Source organism: Lampris incognitus, chromosome 4, assembly GCF_029633865.1.
Source record: "Lampris incognitus isolate fLamInc1 chromosome 4, fLamInc1.hap2, whole genome shotgun sequence".
NCBI lineage: Eukaryota > Metazoa > Chordata > Actinopteri > Lampriformes > Lampridae > Lampris > Lampris incognitus.
In genome coordinates, this window is record NC_079214.1 from 42,835,103 (window position 1) to 42,849,471 (window position 14,369).

Genomic DNA, 14,369 nt, shown 5'->3' on the forward strand with positions numbered 1-14,369 from the left:
TCTTATTTCAAATACAAATCATTATTTCTAACCTTGTCAATGTCTTGACTCTATTTTCTATTCATTTCACAACATATGGTGGTGAATAAGTGTGACTTTTCATGGAAAACACAAAATTGTTTGGGTGATCCCAAACTTTTGAACGGTAGTGTATATCCCCAGTAGGTGGGGATATATGGTGGTTAAATAATAATAATTAAAGAAAATACCCACTGCCCTTTGCAAACGCAGCATCAGAGTTCCACAAACATCCCGATTCATTCCCGCCTTTTAATTCAACATTCTATGAAAACAGCTAACAATAACTTAATTTTACTCATCGCCGCCTAGCTGCCGATATGTCGGGGCTGCTGAAATATGGGTTTACTAAGCCTAATGTTACTCAAGCTGCAAACATGATCCCTACAGAAGAACCAGAAACACAAAAGGTGGACTCAATGAATGAAAAAAAGGAACGACAATGAAAATTTAGGAGTGAATAGAAGCAGGAGTTTAAGTGGCTAGAATATGACACATCAAAGGACGTAACGTACTGCGGTGTGCCGCCAGTTTCCTCAACAAGCAAAGAAGTCTAGCTCATTTTTCATCGGAAACAATGCCTTCAGAAAACACCACATCACAATTCATGGAAAAAGTGGACAACACAAGGTGCACAATTGCACACCTTGCAGTTATGTCATCTGAAAATACAATACATCCATGGGGAGACAAATACATCAAATGGAGAGTGGATAACGGGAGAAAATGATTAAAAATTTCAACATCGCATACTATTCTGTACGCAAGGCTCAGCGTTTTCGGGTTTTTACCGATTTTCACCAAAAAATATCCAGATTTTTTTAAAAGGAGCAGGTCGGTTTAAACTGATTTTCACGTGGATTTTATGTTTCCATGGATCCAAAAGTTGTTCCTTTTCGTGTGAGGTTATGTAACAGTGTCCTCTTGTGGCGAAATTCGGCATGCTGGATGGCTTTGAAAAATAAAAACCGAAAACACTGAGCCTTGTCTGTACATAACGAAATCGCCTTCAGTGCTTTCCCTGGGCTTATCCAACTACTTATCAAGAACGGCGTGGACATGGTGCATGAATATGCAAAGACAAAGCCATAGCAAGGTGGTTTGGTTTAATTTTAATCTAGTTAGCTAGCTAGCTGGTTAGGTTTATATGCTGCAAATTAATGTAGTGCTAATGCTACTATGTAGAGCAGCTACCTTAATTTATTGGACAAATAATGTAACGTTAGCTACTCTTCATCAGCAGTAGGCTATTGTTGGCTAGCTCGTATAGCATATTTTCTGTTTGTATTGAGGCTAGTTGCTCATAGTTAATGGTGTTAACGTTGTTGTCGGTAACTTTACTGCTGTAGATTCATTCCTCACATCTACAATGACACCTGGGAACCAACACTGGAGAAGTTGTGCCAAGCCCGCTATATTTTGGTTCTTGCGGATTATAATTCTACTGCTTTTTGTAATGTTTTTATTGCAAACATGACTGACGCTGGGACAATGCTGGGAGGGAGGGAGCAAGCAAGCGAGAGAGTGTATGAGGCAGAGGGATGCGAAAAAGACTGAACTGAGACTGTGAGAGAATATATGTACCGTATATTTACAAAAGCTTGAGTTTTCAGTTTTAATAATTATAAAAAAATATTCATTCTGCCCATGTATTTTGACAATTTCGGCTACAGTTAGAAGTATATGTTATAGGTTTTCTACTGCTTTTTATAATGTTTTTATTGCAGACATGACTGACAGGCACAATGCTGGGAGGGAGGGAGGGAGGCAGGGATGGAGGGATTGAGAGAGCGTGTATGAGGCAGAGGCATGGAGGAGGGTGTGAAAAAGAGACTGTGAACTAAGAGACAGAGAATATGTATGTATGTTTACAAATGAACTTGAGTTTTCAGTTTAAATAAATAGTTACTATATATTTTCATTTTGTTGATGTCTTTTTGTTTGTTGATGTGTTAAGTTGTGTTAAATTGCCTTTTCTGTGTTTTTACATTTGGACCATCAAAAATGTACTTTGGCCACCAAATTTAGGGGCTTGGCCACGAAATTTAGGGGCTTGGTGGCCCATAGGGCCAGTGCTTAAAAATATTAGTGTCTATCCCTGATCATACAACTCAAGTTTATCCTGAATATGCATCTTTGTGACACCTGGATATATCTAACAACTGTTTAAATTGTTGTTAATCATTGGTAATAAAGTGACTGGCTAAACATTTAGATGGGAACATTCTTCAGAGTGCATGGTCAAAGAGCGTATATTTGCTTTTCTCTCACCCTGCTGGTCACTGATGGATAGGATGTTGCCATGCTGGGGCTCAGGTTCCTGGGAAGCCAAAATCTTCTCTGGTTCAATGGTCAGAGACATACCCTCCAACAGATCCTCCACCACATCGTTGGCACACAGCTGAACAACATTGCACATGTTACTGTCAATGCACACACTTCGTAGAAAAAAGTCATTTTGCTGTTTTCATTTCTGGTTTGAGGGTGTGATTCATACGGACTTGCCTTCTGCAGCTGGGGATCCACACGCCATATTCTCAGTGTCTGGTCTCTAGACCATGTGACTAGTTGATAATCCTTGGAGCCTGCAATACAGTGAAAGTGAAGATGTTAGGTTCTAAACAACATATACTTAATCTCAGTTGGTGGAAAGTATGATTAGAATATGTGTCTTGCCTTCAGGGTCAGCATTAGGAGTCAATACTGGTCTCCTTTGCAAAACGCTAACAAAAGATAAAAGCAAGAATCCCTATTTCTTATAGCAGTGAATCTCCTCTGGCAGTAATTTTATGTAGGACACTAAAATTATAATTATCGAAGATTATTTTCAATTTCAGATGACAGTGTTTGATTCTGTTGTCCTGTCTGTTCATTACTTACATAGAGAGGACATTATTTTGGAGGGATATCCTTGCACATGCTATACCACATACATCCCCCCCCCTTTTCTCCTTAATTGTACCTGTCCAATTAACCCACTCTTCTGAGCCATCCCGGTCACTGCTCCACCCCCTCTGCCGATCCGGGGAGGGCTGCAGACTACCACATCTCCTCCGATACATGTGGAGTTGCCAGCCACTTTTCACCTGACAGTGAGGAATTTCACCAGGAGTACGTAGTGCATGGAAAGATCACACTATTCTCTCCAGTTCCACCTTCCCCCCAAACAGGCGCCCTGACTGACCAGAGGAGGCGCTAGTGCAGTGACCAGAACACATACCCACAATCCGGCTTCCCACCTGCAGACACGGCCAATTGAGTCTATAGGGACGCCAGACCAAACCGGAGGTAACACGGGAATTCCAAACAGCGATCCCCTGTGTTGGTTGGCAACAGAATAGGCCACTACGCTACCCGAATGCCCGCATGCACGTTTTACAGTATTTGTATTATTATATTCTTTTTTGTCTCTTGCGCTGTTTAAGTCTGCATTGTTGCGCTGTTTTGCGTTGGCTTGCTGTTGCACTATTCAGCTTCCCTACATGGATTTATTAATTCTATCTTTTCACATACTGTGCTATTCTATCCTATCTCATGCAATCTTATTTTAGCGTTATCTTATTCTATCCTATTTTGGCTTATCTTACCACTGCTTACCTTATCTTTACTTTTTAAATCTTAACCTATCATAAACCATGATCATTTTGGTACTGATTGCTTTTTTATAATTAAAATCTAGATTCTTGTTAATAATCTGGCCAAGCTGTGGCTGTGATGCTGGCAGTGCTTTGTGCCAAATGAAGAAAAAAAAAAGAAAGAAAGAAAGAAAAAAGAAAAACCAGAGAGGAAAGAAAGGTAGGGAATGGTTTCTTTTCACTAACACTGTTTGCATTTGTGTTTACAATCATATCCTGGTATGCGGGCCATAATGTGTTTTTGGTCAATCATTATGATTCATGAAGAAACACATTCTTACACTGGTAGAACTCTGTTGCAGCCAAAAAGGCCACATCCAATTGGCAGACATGGACCGTGTCACATTGAACAAAATGTGTGGGATTTAGGATTTGCCAATAATTAGGGATGGGATAAGTATCGTTAAGATTTTAACGTTACTACTACTCTTACCAATACTACTTATCAATCCGGTACTTTTAACAGTACTCTTAATGGTTCTTTTTGCTATTTTTTTAAGAGGAAAACATAACAAATAAAGAATAGAATTAACATTGCTTTATTTTCTCATGTCTGGACAAAGCATTGCTTTTAATCATTAATGCATGTTTGTATAATTTAGTTAACTCCGTTTGGGCTCTAGGCTGCTAGCATACATAACATAGCTAAAGTGGATGGGGCAACGAGAGATGAACTACGAGATACGTCTGTATTTGATGCACTTTCACCAGATGTTTCAAAATATTGCTTGTTTCCACCCTTACATGCCCTAACATGCAAAAAAAGACTTGTTGCACATGTGGCAATGAGCACTGTCAGCATTGACTCAAATGAAGTATAACTAGACTTCTTTTTTTGGGGGGGGGGGATTTCCCCCCCTTTTTTCTCCTCAGTTGTACCCAGCCAATTATACCCCACTCTTCTGAGCCATCCCGGTCGCAGCTCCATCCCCTCTGCCGATCCGGGGAGGGATGCAGACTACTACATGTCTCTTCCTATACATGTGGAGTTGCCAGCCGCTTCTTTTCACCTGACAGTGAGGAGTTTCACCAGGGGGATGTAGCACGTGGGAGGATCATGCTATTCCCCCCAGTTCCTGCTCCCCCCTGAACAGGCACCCTGACCGACCAGAGGAGGCGCTAGTGCAGCGACCATGACACATACTCACATCCGGCTTCCCTCCCGCAGACACAGCCAATTGTGTCTGTAGGGACGCCCGACCAAGCCGGAGGTAACATTGGGATTCGAACCCAAGATCCCTGTGTTGGTAGGCAACGGAATAGACCGCTACACTCCCCCGGCATCCAGTATAACCAGACTTTTGACCATTTAGGTCTCTCCGGCATTGTCACTAAGAGCAGGCTCTGTGGGTCTGTGCATGTGTGTACGCGTGTGTGCGCATGCATCTGAGAGAGAGAGGCAGGAAGAGCTGGCCTCGCCCCTCGGCTCGCACATACGACAGGCTAGGAGAGAGAGCTCTCTTCTGGATTGGGAATAGCAAAAATGCATCATAGACAAATGTTTTAATTTTATTGCAAATTAGAAATGGAGTTGGTAAGATAAAAGGTGCAAGATAAAGTTCCTATTTATTAAGGCTATATACGTAAATGTTATTTTCTTAATTTCTCCGATACCAATAGCAGAACCATTAATGTGGATCTTATCAATACTACAGTCTTTAATAATTTAGCACCGGGGCCCATTTAATACTGGGTTTCGGCACCCATCCCTACCCATAATGCATGCATTTGACTGCATTTTAAAACACGACATAAGAGGGTCTGAATTAAAAACAGTCTGTACAAGGCTTTATCTTATCTTTTCATATCCTTTCATAATTTATCTTAAAACAAAGTTGTCTTGATGTGAGATAAAGGTGAAATTTTTTTCCGTAACCTTCTTTCTGTGGTCTCCACTGGAACTCGAGGACCACATCATCGTGACCAACAAAGGCGTGGACGGGACTGTTGAGATCTAAGGTGCTCCATAACAACAGGCTGTTCTCTCTCCTCAGCTGGGGAACCATGACAGTCACCAGACCGCTGGAGAAAGGCTGGGGGGGGGGTGAACACACATATGTATCCACACGCACACACGCATGCACACACACACACAGACACACACACAATATTCAGGTTAGAGTTCAAATAAACCCAACTAACTGGTCTCGTTATGGAACTGTTCGGGCCACTGAGATGTAGTGATGTACAATGGCTGTTGTTCAAAGCACTATGCAGGACTGAACATTACATCAGCTTGAACATCACGGTCATTGCCACACAGTTATTCACAGACAATAGACACACATCCAGATAAACACACCCAACATGCCACCTGTCTACAGGGACAAGTCGTCACCATGGAGACAACTTCCCATAACTGTCCTGCCTGGTGTTTGTTTTGAAAAGACTACCCAATATCCTAGAGGAGGAAAATGAGGATGACCCAGAGGAAGTCCTTTCCTATCTTCTTGCGTGTGCAACACACACATACATATACACACACACACACACACACACACACACACACACACACACACACACACACACACACACACACACACACACACAGAAGCAGAGGTGTGAGAGTTGTTTCAGAACAATCTATGTTTGTATTGTATCTGCTTTTTGCAATTTTTATGTCGGCTGCATTTACACAATAATTTACCAATATGACTCAATAGTTTATCTTATCTTACTTAAATAATTGCACGACAAATGTTTTAAGATCCAAAGAAAAGATGTCAGAAGACATTTAGGTCAGGTGAATCGGCCGTACTAAATGTCCCTGGGTGTGAATGTGGGGTGTGTGTGTGTGTGTGTGTGTGTGTATGTGTATGTATGTGTGTGTGTGTGGGCCCTGTGATGGACTGGTGGCCTGTCCAGGGTGTCTCCCCGCCTGCCACCCAATGACTGCTGGGATAGGCTCCAGCATCTCCGCAACCCTGAGCAGGATCAGTGGTTTGGATAATGGATGGATGGATGTTTTAAGATATCTGATTATAAATACATGCAGAAATAGCTTTCTCTCATAGGAACAGGAACAGCTCTTACAGCAGGAAAAGGAACAAGTACAAAAACTTGGACACACCCACGCATCTAAATACTCCATTGATCCCTGTTAAGATAATGTTAGACACAGGCATTACACAACAAAAATTCTAATCCAGTGAACCCAGAGTTGTGTAACCAGTCACTTACTGTGTATCTGGCCTTCCATACTGGAACCTGACAGGACAAGATGTTAAGGTATTTCCTTGGTTGTCTGTAGTCCCAAAACTACACAGAGAGATTGAGACAAAATGTGGTCAATGCTGGCTGTTTCAATCATCAAAGAACATGGCAAGACAAAAAAAAGTATACTAATTACAATGGAATCTTATTATTTTTGATCCTTCTGATGTTGTATATTGAAGAGCAAAATGATTGTGAAATACATTTAAGTACCGGTAAAGTTAAATGTAAAGAAACATACTATATGTCGTAGAATGTGCTTTAGAATTAGATTTTGCATTTTTTGTTTGCTAAACATGTGGTAAATTCAGAGGTCAAGATAAGACAGGTTCTGGTCAGTAGGCCCGTGGTCAGAATAAACTAGATTCCGGTCCCTTGTGAGAGTTCGTCTTACCTTGACAGAGTTGTCCTGGCTGGAGGTGGCCAGGATGTATTCATTGTCTGGGTGCCAGTCCAGACCATGGATCTTCGACAGGTGTGCTGCTACATACTCAACAGCTGTGTTTGGTTTCTAGTAGTGACAAATATAAAAAAAAATATCAGAGAAAGAAAAGTTCAACAAAATCAACTACTGGGTAGAATGTGAGTTTCGAAAAGAGTTTCAGTTTCTTTTGAAATTTACATTGAATATTTTTTGCTGCAATAAAGTGATATGCTCTGCTCATGGTTTGGAGAAAATTCAACACTTAGTTCTTCCTCAACAGTCAAGCACATTACTCACTCTTTTATCCCAGATTCGCACATCACCGTCATGACTGGAGGCAAGGAGGTGCTGGTTTCTTCTGTTCCATTTGACTTGAGATGCCCCAGCTGAGGAAACAAAACCAAGCAAAACAAAAAGGTAAGAAAGACAATTTGATATAAAGAAGCCTGGATGAAAACAAGATGAATTCAAGAGAGATTCCCAATAGAGTCTGAGTAACTGCTTGACAAAATTAAGTTAAATGAATTATGACATACTTACCGACAGCAGATAGTGCAACTGTGGGTTTCCGTGTATCTCTGGGAAATCAAAGATAGAAAAATTAAAAGCCCCTTCCTCAGCAAAAATCTTTATGGTAACAATTGGATTAGGTTACATTAGATCAGTGGTTCCCAAACTGGGGGGTGTGGGGAGGCTAACATCACTTTAGGTGGACACAATAAAATGTATGCACTGTGAAGTTGTTACAGTCAAGCAGATAATAATAATAATAATAATAATAATAATAATACATTTTATTTGTGGGTGCATTTCAGAGCACTCAAGGACACCTTACAGAACACAGTAAAAACAAGTAGCACTGTATCAGACAGGATAAAATCAAAACAAAGCAGGGTAGACAATAAAAAGTCAATACAACAGATAGGTATAAAATCAACATCTGCACAAAACTCAATGAAGCATGGATCAGACTGAATATGCCAGTTTCAAAAGGTACGTTTTGAGATGGGATTTGAAGGTTGAAAGAGAGTCAATGTTGCGAATTTCTTGTGTGAGAGAGTTCCAGAGGCGGGGGGCATAACGACTGAAGGCTCTAGTCCCCATGGTAGTCAAGCGGGCCAATGGTGTAGTGAGTTGGAGAGCAGAAGAGGATCTGAGAGTGCAGGAGGGCATGTGGATATGAAGGAGTTCAGAAAGATATGAAGGAGTTAGGTTATTAAGGGCCTTAAAGGTGAGGAGCAGGATCTTGAAGTCAATACGGTATTTAACAGGGAGCCAATGGAGCTGCTGAAGAACAGGAGTGATATGATCTATGGAAGGAGTTCTGGTAATGATACGGGCAGCTGAATTCTGGACCAACTGAAGCTTATGAAGACACTTGAGGGGAAGACCAAAGGATACAATTACAGTAGCCAATACGGGATGTAACCAGGGTGTGAGTGAGTATGGCTGTGCTTTTAGGTGTAAGTGACAGCCGGAGACGATTAATATTGCGTTGGTGGAAGTATGCAGACCGAATAACATTGTTGACATGGGCTTCAAAAGATAATGTGCTGTCCAGGATGACACCCAGACTCTTAACCTGGGGCGATGGGGGAACTATAGAATTGTCAATAGTAAGAGAAAAACTATCAGTTTTGGCCAAAGTAGATTTAGTGCCAACTAGGAGGACCTCAGCTTTATCACTATTAAGTTTGAGGAAGTGGTATAAAAACCAGGATTTAATTTCTAGCAAGCAGTCAGAAAGGGAAGTGGGCAGAAGAGTGGAGGTAGGTTTGGTGGATGGCAGTAATGCAACATTTATGGATACCAAACATTGTAAAACGACCCAGAAGGCTAGTTAACAAGTACCAAACAGTCCAGACCCATGGCGCACACCTGATACGAGTTGAGAGGGCATCCTACTAAACGTCCCTCTCAGGTCATCCATGAGTGAGTGACCAGACAATTTGCAACATATAGCCAATGGCCACAATTCCATGCACACTGTGGGAAAAATAGAGTGGCAATCTCATAGCTGCTTCTCCGATTTGTTAATATCTGCAGCACAAAGCAAGCCCCCATCAGTCAGTGAAAAGACTACAGGACTAGAAGTGTAATTCTTGCATAGAAAATGTTCAGGTTTTTGTTTATTCTCAAGGAGTTGGTAAAATTGCCATTTTTGTGCAGAGAGGTAATTTTGAGAAAATCTGTTGAAAGCAATTAATGTTGTTACAGAGTAAACATTTAGAACATACATGCTGCAGTGTCACTTTTAATGCTTCCACACTAAAAGTGACTTGTTCCTTTTTTTCAATAAGATGTAACACATTGGAGATGCAGTTCTGTATTAATTACAGACAATAATTCAAATAAATTCTATAGTTTGTAAGCAAAGGACATGTCTGGGTGTGTGTTTATGTGGGTGCATGTAGGTGGTGGTGGTGGTGGTGGTGGGGGGGCTTGAAAAAAAAGTTTGGGAACCACTGCATTAGATCAAATAAAACTTAAAAAAGTCTCACTATGAAAACTGAGTAGTAGATAATAGAACACAACCAGTATGAATAGAAATGCAAAAGGAAGCAGGGCTAAAACATAATGCAGCTGATATCCTAACACTTAAGTACTGTTAGGGTAAAAAAAACTTGAGATACTTGAATGCAAGTAGTAAAAGCAGCTGGTGACACAACACTAGACCATGCGTATATTTCTTTTTATTGTGAATATTTGTGTAACACCATTTTTCAGTATCATCTTCTACCTACCTACTAATGCTTTTGTATGACAGTGAGATCCTACCTGGTGTCCCAGATGTAGATATAGGTGTCCACTGAACTGCTGACAAGGTACTCCGGCTCAAACCATGACCAGTCCAGGTCACTGGAGTCAACACATTGTAAAAATTCAAACAGGCCTGACATCCCATGTAAGGTTTTCTATTCTAAGGAGCATTTGATGCGTCACTATATAAAGTAAACTAACCATCAATCTATTACTGAAGCGGTTGTGAATGCTTTAATAATAGATTATAGTCTATGATAATAGATCATAAAAGATTCAATCTACTATTGAAGTTGAAAGTAGTAGTAGTAGTAGTAGATTGAAGTATTTACAAACATATTTCAACATATACTTTTTGTTCCATCTATTGTTAGGCCTATTTTTGAAAAAGGAGACAAATTAGCATTGTTACCTGATTACTCGTGTGTGTCCCTGCAGGGATGTGTGAATCTCTCCCCGGCCTTCTCTCCAGGCATAAAGGTCTACTCTCTGATTACTCTGCAAGCACAAAAATAAAAATAAAATCTATTGCTCAGTAAAAAGTGTGCTGATGTCCAACCAGGCATCTTTTATGCCCAAGAGTGTACAAGCTTTTATTCCAACTAAATCCTACACTAGCTAATTTAAATGACTATTTCATCCCTTCCTGGTTGATGGTGTGCTAATTGGGGAAATCAGTCATCGGGATGGTTGTTTAGCATTAAAAGTTGTATACATATATTGAGTTACACTTTATTGACCAATCTGTCATTTCCTTGCAGATGTTGCCCAGACTGGGCGCAGCACAAGCCGCAGAGCAGCGCTGGCTAGGGCACTTGGGGTGAAGGACAAGGCACACTGGTGTTACACCTAAGAGCCTGATACAAGCACCCCCCCCCAAAAAAAAAGACCAAAAACAAAACAAAAACATCAGCCCAGGCAAAATCAGGATTACAGAGCTAGACCTTGGATGTGACATGGCAAACATCTAGTTACTGTCTCGCTTCTCTTACCACTAGGTTATCTGCTATCATGTGACACTCGATATCTGCCAGTCACTTAAGTAAAGGAACTTTTCAAATTCAGTTTTTTGAGCTACATGTTGATAGGGAAAACCATAGTAACACCATATGAGAACTGAAGCACTGATAGAAATGCACACAACTTTAGAAGCAAGACAGTTTTAAGCAATTACAGATTTTAAAAAAAAATAAAGGATAAGAAATCTAGTCCAGACTCTGTCTTTTTGTTCATGAAATCTAGACTCACTGAAGCAGCAAAAACGTTGGACTCTGATTTGTGAGGGTTCCACTGAACTGTGCCCACATCCCACTTGCTCTGGCGTCCGATTTTACGAGGGGGTTCAGAGGGGGCCTCCAAGTTCACCACATACAGAAACCGCCGCCTGAAATAAGAATAATAAAAATGAAGGCTAAACTCTTGAACAGCTGGTTTAACTACTTAAGTAAATGATAGTGCTTGAGATGGGTCACTTGACTCATGACAGCATACCCTGATGCCATTTATAGTAAACAATGACAAGTTATTACACTGTGTTGGGATATTGATTAACAAAACTATGTGGGTAATCACTCAAGAGGGTGGCACAATGATTGTTACATCATATCTTGTGCATCATTAAATGAACAGTTTCCCTGTTTGGTATTATACTTCTAAACTTGGGCAGTATAAATTAAAGGTGTGTAGTGGTTATGGGGCTACATAATTCCTCTTATTGAGCTAGTAGGAACGTCATTTTCCTGCTGCTGTTTCCTAGGTTCGGGTTTACAGTGACACACTTCCGCTGCGCAGGTTTTTTGTTGTTGTTGTAATGGTGGAAGGAATAAATGGTGCAAGTTGTGTAGCCGAAAGAGAAAGTTGTCACGACTCCTGCTTGAGCTCTTCTACAGGTGTTTTTTTTCTTTCTCCCGTATCATACCATCTCATATTTACTTATTTCATTATCTCAACACAGCAGATGTGCCCTTGTCAAGATCATGGCTCACTTATTAAATTATCTCAACACTGCCTGGTGGTTGGAGAATAAACTGTTGTGGTGTCAGCAAAAGATCAATCATGCTAATAAGATAGTGGCAACACAGACTTTGAATATTAACCTGAATTGATGATACCATGAACAGGGTTTAGAAATCTACAGGTATGACATATGGATGCCTGGAATGATTAGGAGATTGCCTTTAAACAAGAGCAGCAGGCTTAAAGCCACAATGTGGGGCGCAACCCTATCCTCTGACCTCACAGTGGAGGGTAGTTGTCAAAAACAGAATATCCCTTCAGCGATTAATAAGTTTCTTATTAAAAGTCATGAAGTGTCATTAACTTAAATTGAGCACAATTTGAATAAATAAGCTGTCAACAATTATAAAATCTGATATAATGATCAGTGAAACCTCCCCTTCATCTGATAGTTAATTCCATAGTCTCTGTAAATATAAAATTGTCTAAATAACAACACAATCAAGTTATATGTAAACAGCAATTGTTGATTGATGAAGAATTTGCTTATTTTGAGATATGTAAACAAATACATGTAGAGAAATATATGTAATATATATAAATATATATGTAAGAAGAATATGTATTTTTTAAATACATGTAGAGATATATAAACAGGATGAGAAGTAAATGAGGAAAGGGGTGAAACAATGATTTATTTCTTGTGATAATGTGACAAACCATGATCTCACCATAACAGGTTTTTTTTAAAAAGTCATATCAAGCTCAGTTTCTGTGCACACTCTATCAAATAAGAAAAATCTATGCGATAACAACGAGCTAGTTGCTGTTCTTACAGGAAATACTAAGTATCTGTGGCCAAAGCTGGTATGTTGGTGAGACATTACGAAGCATCCCAGTGTAATAGAAGGGCAGCTCTCACTTGCAAGTGAAAATATGCATATCACATACCCTGACAGCACAGCATTGTGCCCCAAGCAATCAACAGACATGGCCGTGGCCTGTAAAATGTAAAGCAAAAGAAGGATATTCAGGGGCAAGAGTAAGTTACAAGATGAATGAACAACCAAAGAGAAGCAATAGAAGTTTACAAAGTAACAGCGAGGCAAATCATTGGGAAGTTATTGATAAGAAACAAGACATAGAGGTTGCAGATAACTTTTTTACCCTGACTCAAGCAACAAAAAGTGCTCAATATCTGTTGGCCTGCATCAGGTTGTTACATGTAATGAAATGCTAAGCTGAATATGTTCTTAGCCTCTCACAGTCAGGAAACGGTATTTACTTTGGCTCTCTGCAGGAGGGGCCATGCAGAATATGTCCATGTCATTTAAAAGGGTGCATTTAAAAAAAAGGTGTGTGTGTGTGTGTGTAACAAATATCGATTGGCAGTAATATACAGATTGGAAATATATTGCAACTTTTGAGTATCGTTTGTAGTTTGGGCTTCCCCGGTATCTCGAGGCACTTCTATCACTTGATGCTGAGTCCGCCCCACAAAAACACCTTCTTTGTCTTTGAATAGTGTGGATCGGCGGTTAAATCTTGGTGCCTAACATAATTTTGAAAGTACTGTAGTACAAGTAACCTCAGGTACCTGTGCATCTCGGAATTCAACCACCACATTCTCACTGCTCCAACGGGCCGCCATCTTCGTCTTCTTCTTCTTTTTGTTGTTTTCTTTTCGCAGATCACAAACCAACTTTAGATGTGCATACTGCCACCTACTGTATCAGAGTGTGTAGATCATGGATCTTCCTCCCACAATATCAACAAAACTTCAGATCCTCGCGCGTTCAGGTACTTGGGAGTTGGGGACAGTTCCCGTTTGGGAACGCGTTATTTTCCCACCCGCATTTCGTGAAGACCCGCCCCTAACTCTGCCTCTGACTGGCTAACCCTGCCCTCGGGAACGAGGATCTTTGCTAGGTTAAACAAACGCTGTTTGGATGAACAAAAATCAAAGGTAAAGGTGAATAAATGACACAAAGCTGAGCCTTCTCTCTCACACATCAAGATAGTTTGAGTTTGTGGTTTTGCGTCGCATTTATTTGTCACTTGTTAGACTTTGTTTTGAACGTTTTTTATCGATAAACTATATGTAGATATGTAGTGTTTCCGCTTTTGCCACTGATGACTGAAGTTCACCAGGTCTGTTATCCCTTCAAAACAACCACATTAATTTATTTTATGGCTTGAAGTGTCCCAGTTTGGTAAAATGTTAGCCCATCACAAAAGCTCTCTCTATCTTTACTCCTGTTCACATCAGCTCTATCAGAACACTCGCTGGCACAAGCACCGATTATTTTAAATTGTGACTAACGTGTATTTAATTATCCATTTTGCATCGATATGAGACTAAT

The 14,369-nt window shown here is 40.4% G+C and overlaps 1 protein-coding gene across 1 annotated transcript in view; it reads right to left on the reverse strand.

The window, feature by feature from the left end:
* wdr59 (WD repeat domain 59) overlaps window positions 1–13,657 on the reverse strand; it is a 39,459-nt gene extending 25,802 nt beyond the window's left edge. The window contains exons 1-12 of the mRNA XM_056278683.1: window positions 13,604–13,657; window positions 12,958–13,007; window positions 11,299–11,434; window positions 10,463–10,548; window positions 10,069–10,149; window positions 7,831–7,868; window positions 7,588–7,676; window positions 7,261–7,377; window positions 6,834–6,911; window positions 5,530–5,686; window positions 2,524–2,603; window positions 2,290–2,419 (exon numbers count right to left, since the gene is read on the reverse strand). Of these exons, the coding sequence (XP_056134658.1) occupies window positions 2,290–2,419; window positions 2,524–2,603; window positions 5,530–5,686; window positions 6,834–6,911; window positions 7,261–7,377; window positions 7,588–7,676; window positions 7,831–7,868; window positions 10,069–10,149; window positions 10,463–10,548; window positions 11,299–11,434; window positions 12,958–13,007; window positions 13,604–13,657 (1,096 nt within the window). The remainder of the gene's footprint in view (window positions 1–2,289; window positions 2,420–2,523; window positions 2,604–5,529; window positions 5,687–6,833; window positions 6,912–7,260; window positions 7,378–7,587; window positions 7,677–7,830; window positions 7,869–10,068; window positions 10,150–10,462; window positions 10,549–11,298; window positions 11,435–12,957; window positions 13,008–13,603) is intronic.
* Window positions 13,658–14,369: the final 712 nt, after the last annotated feature.